Source organism: Indicator indicator, chromosome Z (assembly GCF_027791375.1).
Source record: "Indicator indicator isolate 239-I01 chromosome Z, UM_Iind_1.1, whole genome shotgun sequence".
NCBI lineage: Eukaryota > Metazoa > Chordata > Aves > Piciformes > Indicatoridae > Indicator > Indicator indicator.
The window spans coordinates 25014307-25038181 of NC_072053.1; the positions used below are offsets into that span (position 1 = coordinate 25014307).

The 23875-nt window shown below is 40.5% G+C and overlaps 1 protein-coding gene across 2 annotated transcripts in view; it reads left to right on the forward strand.

Annotated features, from left to right (window-relative positions):
• Positions 1-23875, forward strand: part of PARP8 (poly(ADP-ribose) polymerase family member 8) — a 122627-nt gene that overhangs the window by 86927 nt on the left and 11825 nt on the right. The window contains exons 15-16 of one of the 2 annotated variants that reach the window (XM_054397414.1): positions 15253-15345; positions 21949-22074. In XM_054397414.1, coding sequence (XP_054253389.1) covers positions 15253-15345; positions 21949-22074 — 219 coding nt within the window. The remainder of the gene's footprint in view (positions 1-15252; positions 15346-21948; positions 22075-23875) is intronic. The other variant, XM_054397415.1, reaches the window with a different exon arrangement.

The following is a 23875-nucleotide window of genomic DNA, read 5'->3' on the forward strand; positions in this document are numbered from 1 at the left end:
GAGCAGCGAAAGTAGGCGGCTCCTTTGCTCTCCCGCAAACGGTGGGGTCAGGCAAGATGTTTTCTGCTTATGGCTGCTTATGGTTGCAGCTGTTCTGGACTGCCTGTCTTGGGCCTAGTCCCTCCCTGTCTGCGTTAGAGCTTACCTTCAGGGCTTTTCCACAGTCCTCTCGACTGGGTTTACGACGCCAGCTTCCTGTAGCTCAGGCAAAGGGATCATCCTTTGCTGGTTCCTCGAGCAGCTCGGTGAGCTGGCTTCTTTATGTATTGCAGAGGCCTCTAGTACGCTTGCATGTGGGAGTGAGGAGACGTAGGGGTTGTGAGCTTCTGTAGCTCGACCAAAGCGAGAGAAAGCAAAAGCAGAGAGCAAATTGGTAAACAAATAGAGTAGTACTCATAGATTTCTTGAGGCTGGATCTGGCCAATGGGCACACTTGTCAACAACCTGCTTCAAGCTATAGAAAGGGTGAAGCTAGAATTATGTCCTTAGCTGGAAAGAGCACGAGCATGCTGTGCGATGGGTGCATGTAGTTTTTTACCCCTGAAGGAGACAGGTTGGCGCCTGGGCCTTTGTCCTCCTCTCCTGAAAGGAGGGTGGAAAAGGGGGACTTACCAAAACATGTTGGGACAAGTTTGCGGGTGTTTGGGGGCATAATTCTGGGCGTATGGTGCCTTCACTACAACCCCTTATGACAAGGAGGACACTGAAGTGGTGGAGCATGTCACAAGAGCAATGAAGCTGGTAAAGGGTCTAGGGAACAAATTTTACAAGAAACAGCTGAGGGAACTGGGATTGTTTAGTCAGAAGAAAAGGAGGCTGAGGGTAGACCTCATTGCTCTACAACTACCTGAAAGGAGGTTGTAGTGAGGTGGAGGGTCAGTCTCCTTTTCCATGTAACAAACAGTAGGACAAGAGGAGAGACCTTAAACCAGGAGAGGTTTAGATTGCATACAAGAAAAAAATCTTCACCAAAAGGGTTGTCAAGCATTGAAAGAGGCTGCCCAGGAAAGTGGTTGTGGGACCATCCCTGAAAGGATTTAAAACATTCTAGAGAAGGTGCTTGGTGATATGGTTTAGTGGTGCACTTTGTAGTAATGGGTTAATGGTTAGACTCAGTGGTCTTAAAGGTCTTTTCCAAAATAAACAGTTTTATGGTTCTACAATTCTATGTCTGCATGTGTGTACCCTTAATATCACTTTCTCTTCTATCTGTTGGACTTTTTTTCAACAACAAACAAGACACATGGATTTATAAAAGCATAGCAAGTTTGTGTCTTAAGAAGTTACTTTAAAATATATTTAGGCTTGATTATCTGCTGTTTAGTGGAGTTCTTTGCCCTTGCAAAGAAGCCAGTAAGAAATTTCTTTCTGTAATACTCCAGTGTGCCAGCCTGACACCTTTCCTAAGCTACAGTGTAATTTAATTAATTGTCTTGATACACAGTTGAAAAAATTCAGTAATTGCCATCATACAATAATTATATTCTTTAAATACTGTAAACTCATACCTGGATGTATTTTTTTTGTGCTGGTTATGGTTTTATATAATTCAGATGTCTCATCCATAGGGCAGATGAAGATACCAAGTGAAGCTGAAAGATAAAGTTTTTCCTTTCTACAGATTTCATCTATGAGCTATGTTTTTATCTTAATTATAAAGTATCCTTAAATCGATCTCTGTCACCACAAGCTTTTTTCTCAGTATTGTGGGTTTTTTTCATAGATAACTTTTTTCTGGAGGGTGTTCTGGTTTTAGTATCTATTTAAATTTACTTTGCTTTCTTAGAATCTTGACATCTTCTTTCATATCAGGTAAGAGCAACTTGATGGCAACAAGATGTGTCTTTTTCTATAGCTTAATTTGGACACTAGATCTACATGGCAGACATACCAATGTACAGAAGATGTGTGTTGCAGAATAACTGCATAACACAATTGCCTATGCTTGGCTTTATGCTCCTACAATGGATACTTGTCTTTCTCCGGAGCTTTTGGTACTAATATGATTGTGCAAATGTTCCCTGCTAATTTAGGGGTCCTGTACACAGAAATCTTTAGTGGTTGTTCTGCTATCTTAGTCACTTATTGAGGATAAAGAGGCTACCCTAGTGACTTACTGAGTATGAATGGCAAAATTATTAGACATCTCTTGGCAATTTCATCATGCAGCAAAATATGGATCTTTCAGAACAATGAGTTTTATTTTGAGCTCCAAAAGTTCCCTGAAATGCAGAAGACAAGAATTACAGATTCAGTTCCTGTGTGTACTCTACAAGTGGGGGTTTGTAGATACAAACACATTATGTAGATGCATTAACTTCAAAACACTCACAAATCTCTCACAAGGAACTGCAACCATATTACACTGAAGGGAAAGGACAGAGGTTGTCTGTAATGAAAGAAGGGAGTGTCAGAAAAGTGCTATAATGCGTCATGAAGCTGTAACACTCTTCTTTATAGAAGGTCCATGATACATTGCTTTATTCCATTCTCTTTTTAAAAAAATAAAAAAAAAAAAAGAACCGGTAAAGTAGGCAATGCTTTCTTGTAGGTATTCACCCCTTTCCTGTATGGGCTGAGTATGAACATAATTTCTCATCAGGGCATCTTTAGAGATACATACTTACAAAGAATACTACCAAAACCTGTGAATTTCCTTCATGGCATGATTTGAATTTTTTCTGCAAAACACAGGGAAAGATTCAATGAATACATGGATTCTAAGAAGAAAAAATATTATTTAATCTCTTATATAACATACACCGTGCAATTTCATGCAGTTATTCCTATCTGAATCCTAGATATTTCAATCTTCTTAGAAGGATTAAGAAACAGCTTTGAAATCATTGGCAGTGTCTGGGACTTGCATTCAGACAGCTCCCTTATCTCATATAAAGAATCACATTGCATTCTCTTCTTTCAAGCCGACTTGTGCTGCACAGGTCTCAGGAGCTGTCATCAGCCTTTTCTGAAGTAACTGCTCAGCTTTGAAAAACAGTGGGAAATAAGAAGTCAGGCATAGGATTTGTGCAGAGGAGAGACAGAGAAGGCAGACCTAGTAAACCTACTGAAAACAATAGTCTGCTCACTTGAATTATTAGCATGATGTTAGTGTCTTCAAATTTGCTCTCAGCAGAGAATTTGCTTATATGAGTGAGACATGAACTATTATTTGTTTGTAATTAATGGCTAGATTCAGGTTCTTTCAAGAACTTACTTTAAAATGCCTTTTTTATTACATTTTCAAACAGTTGCTGCATCATTCACATATGTGTTGTTAAAATAGGTAAATAGATTATCCTGCTTTGTGTCAAACTCCCATGTTAAATTAAATATTAGAAGTAAGGTTAAGAAATTTTAATTAATTTCTTAATCAATGCAAAGCCCATTTTGAAGTACTGAGATACTCTCCCATAGAGCCTGTGTCTCTAGTGAAAAGCCCCTGGAAGTGAGGCTTGTTTCAACCACTACCTTTAACTGGCTTTTGAACATTTCCATGGATAGAGAATCCACAATCTCTCTGCACAACCTGTGCCAGTGCTTGGTAAAGGCTTAGAGGAATCTAATTTTAGTCCTGTATGACAGAACAAAAGCACTAACTGACCTCTAAAGATACTTTTCAACCATATGATCTGGTTCATCTACCTAAAAAATACATTCTCTGAAGCAGGAACTTCAGCATTATTTGGTTCTATATTAGAAGAGAATTAACTTTTTTTTTATCCCATATGAAATTCTCACTGTTACACTAGAGCTAATAACAATACTCTAGGGAAGGACTAAGTTGCATTTTAATAATGCAACAGTTTTGTTGCTATAATTTGAGAGACATATCTTGTTTTAGGAATTAAGCGTGTGTATTTATTACAAATATTTAAATATAATGACATCATGAGTCATTAACAAAAATCATTATCACAGAATCACAAAAAAATCAAAGAATGTCAGGGGCTGGAAGGAACCTCGAAAGATTATGTAATCCAACCCCCCTGCCAGAGTAGGATCACCTATACCAGATCACACAGGAACTCATCCAGGTGGGTTTTGAAAATATCTCCAGAGAGGGAGACTCCACAACCCACATGGGCAGCCTGTTCCAGTGTTCTGCCACCCTCACAGTGAAAATAATTTTCTTCATGTTTCCATGGAACTTCCTATGCCTCAGCTTCCACCCATTGCCTCTTGTCCTGTCATTGGGCATCACCAAGAAGAGCCTGGCTCCATCCTCTTGGCACTCACCTTTTCCATATTTATAAATATTAATGAGGTCACCCCTTAGTCTCCTCTTCTCCAAACAAGAGCCCCAGCTCCCTCAGTCTCTCCTTATAAGGAAGATGTTCCACTCCCTTAATCATTTTTGTGGCTTTGCACTGGACTCTCTCAAGCAGTTCCCTGTCCTTCTTGAATTGATGGGCCCAGAATTGGACACAATATTCCAAATGAGGCCTCTCCAGGATTTAAAGATCTGATTAAAAGAAGTATGATAAAAATATATTATTCTGCATTATCATATTCAAAGACTGGAGCAAAGAAAATGTGACTTCTCTGTTCAAGGGCAAGAAGGAAAGCACCCAAAGAACTTCAAGCTGGTCACCATCACCTTGATCCCTGGGAAGGTGATGAATCAGCTGAGCCTGGAAACCATTTCCTGGCACATTAAGGAGAAGAGAATCACCGGAGTAGTCAGCAGGGCCTTACCGATGGGAAGTTTGACCAACCTGATGAACTTCTATGATGAAGTGACTGGTCTGGCACATGAGGGGAAGCAGTGGATATTAATCACCTGGACAGTGAGGCCTTTAACAGTGTCTCTCTCGTAAGAACCTCATAGAAAAGCTGTTGATGCCTGTGCTGGATGAGAATATAGTGAAGAATGAAGACTTCAGGAAATGCTGGGTCCAGAGGATGATGATCAGTGACACAAAGTCTAGCTGGAAGCTAGTAGTGTACCCCAGAGGTCAGTACTGGGTCCAGTCTTGGTATCTTTTCATTATTCTTCTGGATGATGGAGTAGAATGTATCCTCATTGAGTTTGCAGATGATAGAATACTAGAAGTGGGTGACCATACAGTTTGATGCAGAGGGACCTCAGCAGGCTAGAGAAATAGCTGACAGAAGTCACATGCAGTTCAAAAAGGAGAAGCACAAAGTTCAGCACCTATAAAAGAAACGACCCCAAGCACCAGTAGATGCTGGAAAGCAGCTCTACAGAAATGGACCTGGTTGGGTCCTGGTGGACACCAAGTGGAACGTGTTCTTGTGGCAAGGAAGGTTAATTATCCTGGGCTGCATTAAACAATAGAATTGCCAGCAGGTGAAGAGAAGAGATCCTTCCTCTCTACCCAACACTGATGATGCCACAAATGGAGGTCTGTGTCCAGTTCTGGGCTTTCCATACAAGAGATAGACAGATAGAACTACTGGAGGCCATTCAGTGAAGGGCTAGTAAGATGATATAGAGACTGGAACATCTGCCATAGGAGGAAAGGCACTTTTCATCCTGGGAGAGAAAACACAGGCAGAATCTTGTTAATGTCTATAAATACCTGAAGGGAGAGTGCAAAGAGGATGGAGCCAGACTCCCTTCATTGGTGCCCAGTGACAGGACAAGAGACAGTGGGTACAAGCAGAAACACAGGAGGTTCCATTGGAACATGAGGAAATACATTTTCACCTCTTTCACCTTTTCTGAGGGTAACAGCATGGGATCAGGTTGCCCAGAGAGGTTGTGGAGTCAAAAGTCATCTGGATTCAGTCCTGGGAAACTGGATGGAGGCAAGCCTGCTTGAGCAGTGGTTTTGAACCAGGTGACCTCTGAAGACCCCTTTCATCCTCAATCATTCTGTAATTCTGTGATCATATTCAGCTTTTTACACAGTACAATTTAAAGTGTGTGACTAACATCTTTCTGCCTATCAGTTCTCAAATTCCTCGTTTACAAATACAAAAGCTGTTGGTAAACCAGTCCTATTGAGTGGATTTTAAAGACATGTAAGACAATTACACAGGACAAAAAAACCCAAAAGCTCAGATTATATTCAGTAAGATGGCAAGAATAGCTTCTCTGTGTGAATAATTTTTCCTACAGTCAAGAAATCTCTATAGAGTGCCATCTTGTGTTGAAACCTCAGACTGAGGCCTCTTTAGAACAAAGCAGGAAATTGTACAAAACCTCAGCAAGACTGAATATTGAAGGTAGTGTAATTGAAATTTGTACTCTACTACAGACATCTCTACTGTTTAAATTTCCCTCGTAAAATATGAGTGGTAAAATACTGTAAAACAATATTTGAAATATCTGTTGTTTGCATTTGGCTGTGGTAATCAGTACAGTCTAGGAACTCTGCTGTATCTGTTTTTGTATTAGTAACCTTACATTTTCAGAATGTTTTCCATCACAAAGTGCTCAGTTATGATTTATTCATTATGGGTGAAATCCAGGTGAGTTCCTGTTGATTTCAAGAGATACTGGATTTCTATATCCTTTTTAGTATGAGTTTGTTCTCCACGACCTACACACTGATGTTCCAGAAACAGTACACTGCTTAGGGTTGGGAGGATTTTGGAGTAAATATCATGGAAATATGAAAAAAGGTTTAGGGTATATACATGTTTAGCCAGACCAGAGGTTAGCCAAGATGCTTGTGGAATTCTATGATTCTTGTGAACTAATGCTGTGGTCCTTCTTATAACTGCTCCATAAGCTGCTTTTAACTCTTTTTATGCAAAAAGACTCTCCAGTTACAACCAGTACTTTATCAGAATGTATTTCAATTGCTTTATTTTTTTCTGTGAGAGTAAAATGGATGCAGTAGAGCTTTTTCTGTTGCCAAGAACATACAAAAGTGCATCTTGCTCTTTTAAGTGCATCTTGCTCATTATAGTACTCTATAATGTTTATCTATTTGCCCTCCATATATGTATTTGGGAAGTAAAAGTAATTTTAAAGTAAGTGTATGATCTGTCCAAGAATGCAGAAAAAAAAAAAAAGAGAGAAAAAAAAAAAACCAAAACATCTAGATCAGCCAAATCAAAACCAAACAGGAGACATTTCTTACTGAGCACCAGTCTACTCTCATCTTTCCACAGGTTGTGTCTGTTTACCACTGTGGTATATGTCCCATGCCTTTCAGCAGCATGGTTCACATATCGCATGAATATTGTGAGACTATTCAGAGATCTTAACTTACACATTTGTAGTGAGATAGATCATTAAATAAATTATTCGCACTCTCTGTCATTGTGTACACCTGTGACAACCTTTTAGCAGCTGGACTCAACATTGAGCTTATAGCACAGACAAAACAGACTCTCTCTCAGCTGGAAAGGACTTGCAATGATTCTCTGGTGCAACTGCTTGAGCAGTTCAGGGTTGACCAAAGGAAAAGCCTGTTGTTAACATACAATTTCCTGTAGTAGTTCGATTTAATTTGAAAATTCATGACATAGGCGTTCTTCTTGGTAATTATTTAGGTTTAAAGCAAATCATGGCAGTGGAAGTGAGTAAATTTTTAAACCGAGTAAGTTTATTTTTAAGTATGTCTTAGCAGAGAGCAAAAACCTAATAATAAAGATTACTAAAATAAAAATCTGAGTTTTAGTTTTAACAAATCATAAGTTTTTCAATCTAGTATGAGCTAGTGATGGATGCTTCACTCATGAGTAAAAGCCTGAGTAGACAGATGTGCATTAAGCTTGCCTTTCAATAATACTGATCATTAATAATTAAGATTTGCTTAAACTCTGAAGCTTGATGAACATTACATTATATTTAAGAACAATTCTTTATTATTTCAATTAATATTTAAGTAAATACAGAAATCATACACTTTGGACTCCAATCTTTACCGTTTAATTCTTATGGGAGTATGTTCTAGGTGTTCTAAGATACAGTAATACCTCTCCTATCAGGACAGACTGAAAGAGTTGGGGCTGTTCAGTCTGGAGAAAAGAAGGCTCCGGGGTGACCTTATTGTGGCCTTCCAGTATCTGAGGGTGGCCTACAAGAAAGCTGGTGATGGACTTTTTAGGATACCAGGTAGTGACAGGACTAGGGGGAATGGAATAAAGATGGAAGTGGGGAGATTCAGACTGGACATGAGGAAGAAGTTCTTCCCCATGAGAGTGGTGAGAACCTGGAATGGGTTGTCCAGGGAGGTGGTTGAGGCCCCATCCCTGGAGGTGTTTGCAGCCAGGCTGGATGAGGCTCTGGCCAGCCTGATGTAGTGTGAGGTGTCCCTGCCCATGGCAGGGGAGTTGGAACTAGATGATCCTTGTGGTCCCTTCCAACCCTGACTGATTCTATATTAGTTTATCAGTTTTGAACTGAATTGGCCCTTCAGTTGTACTCTGTCATACTCTAGGAGATTTAAAAGTCTTAAACTCATAAACATGTGTTGCTCCAGAACTCTTACAGAAAATGAGAATTAGAAAACAATCTTGTTTTGTTTTTTCCTAAAAATATAGCTAAGGCATACCAAAAAGTCTAAAATGGAAATAAACCCTAAAAACTTGAAAAATCACTTGTAAAAGCGTACCAGAATCTTTTCCCTTTCTCTTTCCCCTTCTCTTTCTCTTTCCCTTCCCTCTATCTTCTGGGGAGTGTTTATGAAGAGAAAGGAGTTCCTTCTGGAAAAAGAATGGATGGCAAAGAAAAGGAAAGCCTATTTGGGCTGCAGATCTGTGGCAAGACATTACTTTGTCTTGCATTGAGAGAATCCCAGTGAAAGTGAGATACATTGATGCTCACATATCTAAGAGCAAAACTACTGAGGAACAACAATGGAACCATCAGGCAGATCTAGCTGCAAGAGTTTCCCAGGTGGGCACAAACTCTGACCTTGATCTTGACAGGAGACACCGAGTTGAGCTGTTCTTAGCTTGGTGGGCCCATGACTCGTCAGGACATCAAGGCAGAGATGCAACCCACCGATGGGCTCATGACAGATCCATTGACATTTCCATGGATGCTATCACACAAGTCATCCATGACTGTGACATTTGTGCTGCTATTAAGCAGGCAAAGCGGATCAAGCCCTTATGGTATGGTGACCGATGGTCCAAGTACAAGTATGGTGAAGCCTGGCAGATTGACTACATCACTCTACCTCGTTCTCCATCTGGTAAGCAGTATGTGCTGACTATGGTAGAGGCAAGCACTGGATGGCTGGAAACTTATCCAGTTCCTCATGCAACTGCACGTAACACCATTCTTGGTCTGGAAAGACAAATCCTGTGGAGACACGGAACTCCAGAGAGGATTGAGTCGGACAATGGAACTCATTTCAAGAACAATCTTGTAAAGAACTGAGCCAAAGAGCACAGCATCAAGTGGATATTCCACATTCCCTACTATGCACCAGCTGCAGGGAAGATCGAACGCTACAACGGTTTGCTGAAAACCACTCTCAAAGCTGTGGGGGGTGGATCTTTGAGAAACTGGGAGAAACATTTAGCATAAGCAACCTGGTTGGTGAATAGTAGAGGTTCAGTAAATTGAACTGAACCTGCTCAATCAACTTTGTTACAAAAGGAAGAAGGTGATAGAGTTCCTGTTATCAGAGAAAAGAATCTGTTAGGCAAAACTGTTTGGGTGTTTTCTCCTTCAGGAGAGGCCAAACCTATTGGAGGGGTGGTTTTTGCTGAAAGTCCTGGGCACACCTATTGGTGTTGCACAGATACAACATCACGCCCAAGAGGAGAATCCATGAGACCTATGGTGCACAAACCCTAAGAACCCTGAGAGCCCTGAGTCACCTGAGTGTCCCTGTTCCTTTCTTCACCCCATCTGCGAAGAGACAAACCATTTTCTGTTTTTTCCTGTGATTCGAGCTTTGAATTATCTACATCTGAGATAGCCAGAGTGAACTATGAACTTTATTCACTCATTGTTGTAGATATTGTTTTAGATTAGATAGATGGTAGTCGCAGCCAATGGAATTGTTTAGAATGGGTGGATTGTGATGGTTTTAAGACTGTGTCTTTAATTTTTCCTCACAAAGTTCAAGCAGAAAAGTGAAAGAATGTAAATAACTAACTATTGGGTGTAAGAAAGCAAAATAATGATTATTCTAAACACTTCCATTGGAGAGATAGAAATGTTTAAGAGTCAATACTCAAAATAAGGTACAGGCAGTCTCAGTCTGTCTGTCCTGTGCTGCTTTTCTGCAGATAGCATACTGGCATATTGACCTTGACAAGCTAAGTTTAACAAACCTCTTGGCTTCTTGGCTTTCTTCCTTCTGCCACAGGGGTCTGGGGAAGGAGGGGAGAAGAAGAGAGGCTCCCTCTGGGGCCAGGGGGCTTTGTTGTGTTTTCCTGTTGATTGTACATATTTGTAAATGTTGTGAATAGTGTATATTTGTACATATTCATTGAATTTTGTTGTAGATTGTAGTTTTGCCTGTAAATACAGCTTCATTTGCTTCCAGACAGAGTTAGCATGGTTATTGTCAGTGTGGGAGGGGGATTTCAACCCACCACACTGTAACATATAGAAAAACTGAAACCATGGATGAAAGTACAAAACAGAACAGAAAATTGAAGACATATTTCATCTCCATGCCTTTTATTGCTTTTATTAGGAGAAGTGAGTTGGTCACTAATGGTTTCACCTTTACATTTACTGTCAGTCATGCTATGACTCTTCCCTGAGCTTCTCCTTTTGGATAAAGAGTTTTTAGGTGTGTCAGTCATGTTGCAGCCTCGTTAGTGTTTGTGTGACATCCCTCAGGATGCAGGAAGAGGTGGTGCAATGCTTTTCAGAGCACATATTAAAAAGTAGCAAGATAGATTATTATCGACTATGAAAGTTTTTGAATTGAAAGAAAGTCTGGTAAGTATTTTAAGTAGCAAATGAGTTCAGGAACCAGAATATGTCATAGTAAATGGTGACACTTGCACTATAACCTGCAGAAACTCTGCGCCCTTTTTCATCACAGCAGCAGCTGGATGGGTGCTACCCCAGTGGCAAAGTTACCCATGCAAACAGTGGAAGTGTCTAAAGGAAAAGTCTAAAAAACTTCAAAAGCTCAAAACATTATTTCTGCTTCTTTTACTGCATTCTGTTTATAAACAATCTCAGGTTAAAGTCTCATCCTTTATTTTCTTCTGGCTTGTTTACACTGGAAAAACTATCATCAAATAGTACCAATGATCTTCGTGTAGCTAATTGTTTTGTGGAAGACACTAGCTTTATGTTAATTTTCTCCTTTCTCATTGAAGTATATGTGAGACTGCTAGCCAACGCTGTTGTTGAAGAGGAGTTACAGATGCGCTTCAAAGGTCGTGGAGCACCAAGTTCCCCAGCTAGTCAACTCTACATGCCTTTAAGATGATGATTGTAATCTGTAAAATTCTGTGCTCACATAGGACAAAGTTCACATTTGGGGGTCCTAGTGGATGGAAGGTTGAGCAATGTACTCTTGTGGCCAAGAAGGCCAATGCCATTCTGGGGTGTATTAGAAGGGGTTGGTGAGTAGGTTAGGAAAGGTTCTCCATGCCCTTGTACTCTGCCCTGGTGAGGCCACATCTGGAATATTGTGTCCAGTTCTGGGCCCATTAGCTCAAGAAGGACATGAAACTGCTTGAAAGAGTTCAGCACAGAGCCAAAAAAATTATTAAAGGAGTGGAACATCTTATGAGGAAAGACTGAGTGAGCTGGGGCTCTTTAGCTTGGAGAACAGGAGAAGACTAAGGGGTGACCTCATTAATATTTATAACTATGTAAAGGGTGAGTGCCAAGAGGATGGAGTCAGGCTCTTCTTGGTGATGCCCAATGACAGGACAAGAAGCAATGGGTGGAAGCTGAGGCATAGGAAGTTCCATGGAAACATGAAGAAAATTATTTTCACTGTGAGGGTGGCAGAACACTGGAACAGGCTGCCCATGTGGGTTGTGGAGTCTCCCTCTCTGGAGATATTCAAAACCCACCTGGATGAGTTCCTGTGTGATCTGGTATGGGTGATTCTGCTCTGGCAGGAGGGTTGGGCTAGATGATCTTTCAAGGTTCCTTCCAGCCCTTAATCTTCTGTGATTCTGTGAAATACGTACTTAAGTGTGTAAGCCCTGTGTTTACAGCATGTTTTACCTTTAAAAACATTGGAAACTAGTAATCTAGGAGGAATTGGATATTCTGTACCTTTGTGGACAGGAATCCACATCAGTAAGAACATCTATACTTTCAAGTACATACACAAGAAAATTCAGCTTCCTGAATAGTACGTGAACTTGAACCAAAATATACGTGTCCAAAAATGGCATTGGAACAACATAGATTTTATAAACGTGTTAGTGTTGTTCTTTTTTGTTTGCTGGAGCTAGGGACATTTCTCATAATTATGGTATGAATTCAGAACAAAACTATTCCTGTCCCAAGGGCTCATATTCTGTTACAAGTGTAGACACAAGCAGATACCATAAAGGAAAATACGCCAGCAGTGTGTAAAACCTTACCAGCAGTGCAAGAGCAGTTTTGAATCCCAGTTTTCTCATAAAGCTTGTGGTTTTCTTTAAGCTCTGTCTTCTAGAATCGATTTATTTACTTTGTTTTCATATGTTTTCATTGGTTTTAGCAGGCATGATTGCAGAGAAAATCAAAATCTGGAAATGTGACTCTGAATAGATGAATTACCCGTGACAAACAAAAATCCTTTATATGCTTGCTTCCTAGTTGTAAGACAATCTTTTCAGAAAATATATATATTTTTTTTTTCTTAAATGTGTAGGTCCTAAGAGTAACATCTGTTTCCTCTTCAGTGCTCAAATTTTGCTCATATTTTGCTGTTCATATATCTACAGTTCTCAGGCATTAAGGTCTTACTTCCAGTGTCCACCTGAGGGAAGAACGGCCTTTCAAATGTTAATTATAAGTACAAGCATGGCTAAACTCAGGTTGCTCTTCTACTCCAGAGTAATTCCTTGCTTTGGAATGAGACAAAGTCTATGCATACTGTTGATTATATAGTCAAGGTAGTAGTGCCACTATGCTTCCCCAACTAAGCAAATTATTTAACCACCTTCTAAACGTGAAAAACCTAAGGATGATAATGCACACAATATTAGGGCAACGAAGCTGGTGAGGGGCCTGGAACACAAACCCTATGAGGAAAGGCTGAGGGAGCTGGGGTTGTTTAGCCTGGAGAAGAGGAGGCTGGTCACCTGAGGGGTGACCTTATTGCTGTACCTGAGGGGAGTTTGTAGGCAGGTGGGGGTTGGTCTCTTCTCCCAGGCAACCAGCAGCAGAACAAGAGGACACAGTCTCGAGTTGTGCCAGGGGAGGTATAGGCTGGATATTAGGAGGAAGTTCTTCACAGAGAGGGTGATTGGCCACTGGAATGGGCTGCCCAGGGAGGTGGTGAAGTCGCCATCGCTGGAGACGTTCAAGAGGAGACTGGATGAGGCACTTAGTGCCATGGTCTAGTTGCTTGCTTAGGGCTGGGTGATAGGTTGGACTGGATGATCTTGGGGGTCTCTTCCAACCTGGTTGATTCTATGACTCTATGATTCCAGTATATATACAGTGATACATAATTTCTGTCTAGCATGCCATGGCACAGTGAATTGGATCATGCTAGGCTTTGTCTGCTGTCTAATGCAATGTAACTAGAAGATAAAATAAAAGGAGAGGTGCTCTATTCGATTTGATAGCTCTTGTAAAGCAACTGATCTGAGAACATGTCAGTGTAGTGATTATAGAAGTCTTGAATCTTTGAAACACAGCAAATGCATATTTTTAAGGGCCATGAAACAAGTGACTACAAATACAGCAGTATGCATATTACTGAAAAAAACTGTTGCCTGAAAGAAATTCAGATGCATTTTATGTTTTCTTTTTGTGCTTGATTCATTTTTTCATTTCTGCAGGTGCTTCCTAGAGACATTGGCTTGAACTTCAAAGTATACTGCTATGAATGCTTTAGTGGTTATTATGTGCTAGACTCAGAATTTTTAGCTACAAAAGTTCAGTAGTGTTTACTACAGTGGGTTAGGATTAATAATGTGGATTCAAATAAATAGTATATGAAGTATGTTTATTGTTGTTTTCAACATGGTAGTAAAAATTCATGTTTCTTGTGGTCACTTTTAAGGAAGAGTTTAATTTGTGTTTCTTTCTTATGTTTTTTTCAATCCTTTGTTCATTTTAAATGCTTGTAACAATCCACTTTGTGATTTGTGACTTCAACCTTTGAAAAATTGATCTGCTCTTTCAGTAAATAAGCATGGAGTTGCTGTAAGAGCTGTAACATTTTCATAAAGTTTACGAATAAATTGTTAACTTAGTTTAGAAATAAATTAAAAGTAGCTTCTTCAAAAGATTTTTCTTCTAAAACAGATTTTATGTGTATTCTCAACAGCAGAATAACAGAAGAATACACACCTGCATTTGTGTTCAGCTCTGAGAAAGAAATGGGCTTGCTTGAGCAAGTCCAGAAGAGGGCCACAAAAAGGATCAAGTGGCTGCAGCATCTCCCTTAGAAGGAAAGACTGAGAGAGTTGGGGTTGTTCAGCCTGGAGAAGGCTCCAGGGAGTTTGAAACAGCCTTTTAATGCTTAAAAGGGGCCTAGAGGAAGGATGTGGAGGGACTGTTTGTTAGGGAGTGTAGTGACTGGACAAGAGGTAACAGCTTTAAACTGAAAGAGGGTAGATTTAGATTAGATATTAGGAAGAAATTCTTTACTGTGAGATCAGTGAGATGCTCTAACAGATTGCCCAGAGAAGTTGTGGATGCCCCCTCTCTGGAAGTGTTTGAAGCTAGGTTGGATGGGGTTTTGAGCAACCTCATGCAGTAGAAAGTGTCCCCTGTCCCATGGCAGGGGCATTTGAACTAGATGATTTTAAGATCTCTTCCAGTGGTTCCATGATTTATGAGGGGGATGTGCCTGCCATTAGTTTCTGGATTCGTTCACCATTAATTTTAATTCTGCAGGAAATTTTCAATCTGATAGGACTGTTAAGACTATTTGGGTAATAGCCTGTAATTTTGGTTTTGTGCTCTGGATTTCTTTTAACATTAGCTCCTGTAAGCGCTTATGAGTTTTAGTATTCTTCACATGTGTTCCTCAGATTATTGAACTGGTTGTCTAATGTACCTACCTCAATAATTGTCATGTAATAATAGTTTGAAATTAATGTTGCAATTAATATCTAAAGAAAGAAATTAACATTAAGTGTATTAGGATTTCGTTGTAGATATTACATGAGATACTACATTAGCAATAACGAAAATAAAATTAACTTTCTTTCTCTGTGTAGCCCACTGTTTGTGAACGGGAGCTCTGTGTATTTGCATTCCAAACATTAGGAGTGATGAACGAAGCTGCTGATGAAATTGCAACTGGGGCTCAGGTAGAATTATCTAATACTTATTATATGTCTGATTTTCTATAGTATACTCAGTCTTCTCAGTCTCTTCTAGTATTTACTTTGACTTGTATTCTCCATGTGTCTACTGTTTGGCAAGTATTTTTTTTCTTTTGTCTGCTCTTACAGCTATAAACACACTGATTTATGCATGGTGTTTTCAAATAATACTAATGAGGTGCTTTCACTGCTTTGCTTTCATTTCGTTAGAGTAACCCTGTTTTCTTGTTCTGTTGTATTCAGTTAGGTCACCTGGGTTGTTAATAAAGGCAGACATTGTCATTTGGAGATAATTCCCATTTATTTTCACCTAATGAGCCATTACTACTCTCATGCAATTAATAAGCTACTTCCTGTTCATGGTGTTGGGATGCAGCTATCCACTGAGCATCTGTTGTTTTACTCATTAAATAACAGTGGGAAAGTCCTTCACCAGCATTGCTACATCAGCTTATTTTCCTTCTCAAGGATCAGGAATTTCATATATACTTATTTCCTGATCCTTAAGTTGAGTTAACCATATCATTGTTTTCTTTGATTATTTTATAAATGCCCTAAAACAAAGTATTTTGAACTCTGTTTCCAAATCACCATTTAATCTTAAATTACAGTAGATTAAAAAATGAAAAAGGTTCCATGTGTACTTTTCTTTTAAAATCTTTAATTAAAAGTTTACACATCTTACAGAAAAATGCATGCCTCTCTGATTTTTCTATCAGTATGTCATTCACTATGCATTTTCTTAGTTAGCAACATGGGTTTTTTTGGAAGAGCAAACATTCAGTTTGGTTCACTTTAATTAGCACTAGTGAGTCCAGCCACTGGCCTTAAAACTATATGGCTAAGTAGCTGAATGCTGCCCACGGGCATCATCAAGGGAAGAAAGTGGAAGCAGAGTACACGAACTTTGTCATTTGAGAATAGGACTGTGGGATATGAATATCAGTTCTTCATCTGATGTCTGAAGACTGTAATATTTGAAGACTGGCAATATTTACAACATCTAGCATGCCAAACATTGGGATACCTGTGTAATCTTGTAAGAAATAGAGAGAGATGTGCTGATAAAGCCCCAACTCTTTCTTAGCCTCAGCCTCACCTCCTCTTCAGCCTGAAGTCCTCTGAAAACCACAGCTATGTGTTTCTGGGAAGCTAGTTTTATTTTTTTAAGTCAGGCACTTAACATGGTACCCTATGTGATATTCAGAATTACAATATATTTTGGGTTGGAAGGGATATTTAAAAGTCATCTAGTCCAACACCTCTGCGATGAACAGGAACACCTAATCTAGTTAAAAGATGCCCCTGCTCACTGAAGTGGAGTTGGACAACATGGTCTTCAAGGGTCCCTTCCAACCCTATGCATTCTATGATTCCTATGATCTTCAACTAGCTGAGGTTGCTGAGAGCCCTGCCCAACCTGACCTTAAATGTATCCAGGAATGGGGTGTCTAAAACCATGCTGGGAGACCTGTTCCAGTGTTTCACCACCCATATTGTAAAAAATTTTTTCCTTATATCAAATCTGAATCTGCCCTCTTTTAGTTTCAAACCATTACCCCTTGTCCTGTTGAAAGAGGCTCCACCAAAAATTTTTTCCCCATGTTTCTTATACGCCCCCTTTAAATATTGAAAGACCACCACAAGGTCTCTTGGAAGCCTTCTCTTCTTCTGTCTGAGTAAGTCCAACTCTTTCAGCCTTTCTTCACAGGACAGGCATTCTATTCCCCCTGATCATTTTTATGTGCCCCTGTCATGGAGATAGCCACAAACCAGACAGCAGTAACTACCCAAAATGCAGATTTATTCCAATGACAAATTAACCAGCACTCTGATGGACCAAAGTAAATTGCAAGTTTGGATGTCAGGTGGGAATATAACACTACACAACTAATTTCTAAGTTTTGTGAATATTCTTTTAGAAAGTTCACCCAAAGTGTGCACACCCACAGGCAGGAAAGGGAAAACCTCTAGCTTGGGGGTAACCAGAAAGCATATCAGTCACACAGAAATGGGTCAAGGATATATACATACATATTCAGAAGTATTCACTCACCAAAAAGTGGGGGTGAATACATATTCAGTCCTGATAACTTTCCTCAGGCAGTGTCTTGATCCAGGGGGAGAGTTCCCAGCTGCAGTTGTGCAGTTCCAAGGAGGACCAACTCAAATCAGCTCTCCAAAGAGTCTCCATTTATACCGTATTTGACTCTGAACCATGGTCATTCTACTTAGCTGGGGGCAAGCCCACAAAAAAGTCAAGCGAAAGGCCTAGAACAGCGTAATCATCGTCAGGTATTTGTCTGGGCAGGTGCATCTGCTGCATCGTCCTCTGTACATGGTAACAGGTGCATGTCTTTCCTGTGCTGAGGATTCCAGAGCTGGACACAGTACTCCAGATGGAGTCTCACCAAAGCAGGGAGTCAGAATCATTGCCCTTGACCTGCTAGCCACCTGCTTTTGATGTACCCCAGGATACAGTTGGCCTTCTGTGCTATAAGCACACATTGCTCGCTCATGTAAAGCTTTTTGTCCACCAGTACCTCCAAGTCCTTCTTCACAGGGCTGCTCTCAGTCCCTTCATCCCTCACCCTGTATTGATACCAGGGGCTGCCCAGACTGAGATGTAGGACCATGCGCTTGGCCTTGTTGAACCTCATGGGCCCAGTTCTGAAGCTTGTGCAGGTCCGTCTGGATGGTACCCCATCCCTCAGGTGTTTCAACTGCACCACTCAGTTTGGTGCCATCTGCAAACATGTTGAGGGTGCACTTGATCCCACTATCTATGTCATTGTTGAAAGTACTAAACAACTCTGGTCACAATACGCAACCTTGAGGGACACAACTCATTACCAGTCTCCATCTGGACATTGAGCCATTGACCCTCTGGATGCATCCACTGAACAGTCCACCTATCGACTCTTTTTTTCTCCAATATAGAGAAAAGGATATTGTAGGGGTCTATGACAGAGTCTAGGTAAATGACACCTGCAGCTCTTCCCTTCTCCAGTGGTGTCACTCCATCATACATGGCCACTAGATTGGCCAGGTAGGACTCGTCCATGCTGACTGTCTCCAACCACCTTCCTGCCCTCCATATGCCTTATCACAGCTTCTAGGAGGATCTGTTGCATGATCTTCCCAGGTGAGGCTGTCAGGTCAGTCATTCCAGGGTCATCTTTTCTACCCTTTTTAAAAAGGGTCTCCAGGGGCTTCACCTGGATGCCATGGTTTTCAAATATCATGGAGAGCTTGTCAGCTACATCGGCCAATTCCCTCCAGGACTCTGGGATGCATCTTGTCAAATCCCATAGACTTCTGTGTGTGCAGGTTCTTCAGAGGGTCTCAAACCTGCTATTCTCTGAGTGGGAGGGACTTTGCTTCCCTGGTCACTGTCTTGTGAACCATCAATTCAAGAGGTGTGGGAACAAAGATTGCCAGGGAAGAGTGAGGCAAAAATGTTGCTGAGTTCCTCAGCCTTGTCCTTATCCATTGTTACAAGTTTGACAGTCATGTTCACTTCAGACAAGGAAAGGTAGTGGGGGTGTTGAGGGGCTTATGCTTTCTCTGACCTTTCTAGATCACATGCCTACAGAAGCCCTTCTTACTATTCTTTGGTCTACCTGACTGCATCCCTACAGAACAAGGTGGCATCCATAAACCTTTCCCAGGATACCTGTCCCTGTGTTCACTGCCTGTGCATTTCTTTCTTACCCTCAGCTCAACCATTTTCTTGGGGATTGAGAGCTCTTGCACTCTATGTCCTTAAAGATCTGCCAGCTCTGTTCTGCTCCTTTGTCTCTGAGGGCAGTTTCCCAGAGGGTCTGATTGACTGACTTCTTGAAGAGCTGAAAGTTAGCTTTTGTAAAATTAGGGGGAAATTTCAAACTTCCAGAGTACATTGTACGCACATTGTACATTATTTACAAACAATTCTATCTCACTTTTCTTGTTAAATGCAGATGAAGTGCTTACAACCATAATGGTGCTTAAAAGAGTTAGAGAAGAGGTTTTGATGAATGTCCACTTGAATCTAGGTCACTCAGCTTCACTCTGTTTCACTCTGGTAACAGCATTGTACACAGCTCCCTACATCCGATCTGGTTGAACTCCCATGCCTGTCTGCAGAAAGAATCCAGCACTTCTAGAGTTTGATTCATCTGGGCTGGTTTTGACATTAGTTTAGGATAGTGTGAATCATAGCATAGACCGCAAACACAGTGGTTATTTTCTCCACTGATTGTAAAGGGCCGACTAGTGAGAGGTAGATGCTCACACTGTGAAACTCTGAGTCTTGTCAGATGAATCTTCCTCTAAATCATTTTGTGTACCGAAGGAGTCTAAATATAGGTTTCCATTTTTAGAAACCACATCCTGTTTTTTTCAGATGTGCTTTCAGGTAGTTTTCTAAGGTATACACCCCTGCTTTGTCATTCCCAATATTCTGATGGCCCCTTCTTAATAATAAATTATTGTGCTTTCTACAACTTTCAAACCCAAACTTACATTGTCTTATTTCAATCAGAGTCAAAATACCTGAAAATTGAATTCCTTCTTTGTTGATAGTTATGATTCTATGTAACCTCTGGAGAGAGAGAGAGGTACTGTCTGAGAGAATAATGTTGTAAGAGGGAGCTGTCATCAGCAAATGTTGCCTTGTCTTCCTTGAAAATATTTTAATCCTTACCTAATTACTTCAGTACCTGCTGTTAAGAGAAGTTCAGTCCCAGTTCTAATGATGATTACTAGATCCATAGCACTTCCTACTACCAAGGAAGAGAGACAGAAGTTTGTGTTACAATGTGTATTATAACTTACCTCCTAGTTTAAATTGCTCTGTTTTCCATCAGCTCAAAACAGTGATCTCAGGGGACATCTGAGGTTTAACTGATCTATGCACATCTTCCCCTGTGTCAAAGCAGTATACAGGTACCAGGATGAGAAACCATACAGGGGTCAACAGTTCCTTTAAAGGAGGGCTTTGGGATGGTGTTGGAAGACTGTGCCTCCAACTGTGCCAATTTTAAGGCAAATTCCAATCATGCAATTCATAAATCGTGGCAACTTTGAGTCACTGTGTTAAGAGATGGGAGGATTCAAACAACTTTTTCCTGGTAGTGTTTTGTGATGAAAAGCTAAGATGTGCTTCTAAGAATCAGCATGTATGAACTTGGGATCAGTTTTGTGGTAATACATTTACCATTGCAGACCTTTTGCCTGAGCTGTGTGCAGCCTCCTGATCTCTTGCAAATGCAGATGCCCTATTTTGAAACATTCATCACACTTGCAGGTATTATAAACTGGAAAGCAACTGGAGCATCATGGAAGAAGGGATCATTATTTAAATAATTCCGTTATTCAGTATATATGAGATACCTAGTTACTGGAATTAAGAGAATAATTTTAAACTGATGAAAATTCCCCATTTGTGCTAAAGGAACATAGATGGGGAATGACAACAGTATGACTCACTCTAGTTTAGTTCTTTTTCCCTTTCATCAGGTTCCTTTATTTTCATTCTGCTTCTCTAAAGGACCATCTTTTTTCTTTTTTCTTTTTTCTTTTTTTTTGTCCTCTAAATGATCAGATGCAATGGCAGATCTATAATAACTTCTAGAATAGCCTAAGCTGTGAGATGAGATCTGATCCATGTGGAGTTGCGGGAGGAACTAGAGATGCCTACTAAATACAACTCATCTCAGCTTTCTTTCATGGAAACGTGCTTTTTCACACAGGAACATTTTCAGAAGGCACAGAAGTAAATAGGGAAATGAGCTGATGTACAGATAAATTCTTATGTGGCAGCTTTGGATTTCATTAGGAACTGTATTTAGGTTTCACAGTTGCCACAAAGATGTGTTCTCTCTATTTTGTGATGGCTGCATTCTGTTTTTAACCTCTGAATTACGATTTCTTAATTATAAATAAATCTGTTGCTAAGTCATAAATGTGCCAGTCTGCACGTAAGTGAATATGTGCCTGTGTACACATTTCGTGCATGATCTTACTTCACAGTGAAATGTTGGAAACCAGAGATATTCAAAACCATGTTGTAATTTTGTACAATATGATGGAAGAAAGAGGATCCCCAGTTGCGAGCTGTGCAAATGACTGCACAGTTCTGGCTTTAGCAGAAGCAATATTTACAAGTGTTTCTGTGATTACAGTCTTCAGAAGAACAGCAGGCAGCGGTACAGATTCACAAACCCTTCCTTTTTCTTGAGCAACAATTTTCCACCTACGTGCACTGTGCAAAGAAACGGAGATCCAGCTTGGCTTCATTTCCCTAGAAAATTAATTTAATCCAATAATTAGCACATGTCCACGAGAGAAAGTGGAGTGGCAAGCAATATATTTGACATGATAGCACATTTAGGGACAGGTACTTATCCAATGTGTGCACCCAAAGCCTGCTGAGATCAGTGGAAAAGTTTCAATCCTAAACTATGTCCTGTGGATAACAGGTTTTAAGTAATACAGGTAGCAATGAAATACAATATTACTATGATGTATATAAAAAAAGCAGACTGAAAGATACAATACAAAAGTAGATGTACTGAATAAATATTTTTCTTTATCGCTCCCTAGGTGGTTGATCTGTTAGTATCCATGTGTCGGTTTGCATTGGAGTCACCTAGGAAAGTTGTTATTTTTGAACCATATCCTTCTGTAGTTGATCCTAATGATCCTCAGATGCTGGCCTTTAACCCTAGGGTAAGTAGTTATTTTTTGTTATGTCATTGGCAAGAAGGGGCTACTCTTACAACAAACGATATGGCAAACAGGTATTGATAAAATATTAGTAACCTTTTATTGATGAAAATTGCCAAAACTCGTTAAATAGGATCGTTGTATGGTTGGAATATATATTTACAATGGGAATATACAGTGTTAGGGCAAAATGCAAACAATTTTATGCAAACTAGGAGGCAATAACTTGGAAAGAGAAGGTCCCCGAGAGCAGATAGTGCTCAATTATAGCGGGGGGAGGCTCGATAAGAACCTTTAAGCCCAAAGGGCAGCTGCTGTGCTAGCTTTGGGGTGCTCTCGTAAGGCGCAGGCACGGCAGATTGCCGGCAAGGAGAGTTTACTGCACGGTCCCAGGCTGATCCGGCTTCAGCGGTCAGCAGGCAGTTAATGACATTTCTTGCGACAGGCGCTTGCTTGGTTCCTGCGTAAGCTGAGGCACGGCATGATTCTAGTTGCAAGGGGCAGCAGGCTAGGCGGGATTCAGCTTCTAGGCTTGTGGCTTCTCCAGCTTGCTGTCTATGGCTCATGGCTATATCCCAGGCTCTGGCCCAGGCACTCGAGGCAAGGCAGGGCAACTCGAGGCAGCTTCTATAAGGTGGGTCCAAGTAGGCTTGAAAGCAAGGCTTAAGCAAGGTCTGAAAGCAAGGCTTGAGCAAGGTTTGATCAAGGCAAAGGTGACTACCAGGTCAACCTCTATATACATATGGCCAATGATGACTGGTCCAATAGGGCACTGAAGCTAACGTGTGCCTGCCCAAAGGAAAGGCGTTCTGCCATAAAAGGCAGAAACAAAGACCTTGTATCTGGGGAAGCAGTGGCCAGCTTTTGTGTTCTCACCCAGGTAAGCAGCTTGTTTACCAGACAGGCAGGGGTCCTGTCCCCTTTGTTCTTTTTCCCACATTGCACTGTCTCTCTGCAGGAAGGGGGGGAGAGAAAGGGACCTTGTTTAGACATCTTAAGGCCTGTCTGGGTATGTACTGGGCCATGTCATGGCCCTACCATGACAGTCATAGCTTGCTTTTAGCCATGCATGAGATTTCAAAGCAAAGCCTTCTTCTGTAGGGTCTCCTTTAGTCTAAGAAATATAGCCTCAGAATATATATTAGTGCAAGCATGTGACTATTTTCAGAATTTTGTAGCTTTTTTAATTGCTTCTGAGAAGATATTTAAGTATGAACTGTAAGTTCTGTTCAGAGTTATGCTGAAGAAAATAAATCCTTTTAGGGTGTATATTCCAGATGCAGAATTTTATATTTTTAGTGTCTTTCAAGACACCCAGTGGACACAAAGAGCAAGATGGCCTTTGGGGGGGTGAAGACCATGTAAACCAGGGGATTTCCAGTCCATCTTTTTATTCTTAAAGTGCTTATTGCTGTTATCTAGTTTTCTTTCTGCAAACAATTGTCTCCTTAAATGTAATTTTATCAAATACTAACATAGTAGTCTGAAGTAAAGAATTGTTTGCACTTTGTGCTCCTCAGGTTGAAAACACTGCTTCTCAGGAAAGCTTTGAACTATTGTATCTAGACTGAGTCATCCCCGAGGGCATAAATGAGAACTTTACATGTCCTGCACTGGGATGCATGTAACTTTTTCAGGAAAAAAGGCCGGTTAGTAGTGATTCTTCCTCAGGAAGCGGCAAGGGTGTTTTGCAGCATGTGAGAGGAAAGACTTGCCAGGAGGTGCTTGAAAGGGGGCTGATGAGGAGACAGATAGTCAGGTGGCTGAGCAAGGTGAGAGTTTCAAGCAGATGAGGGAATATGAA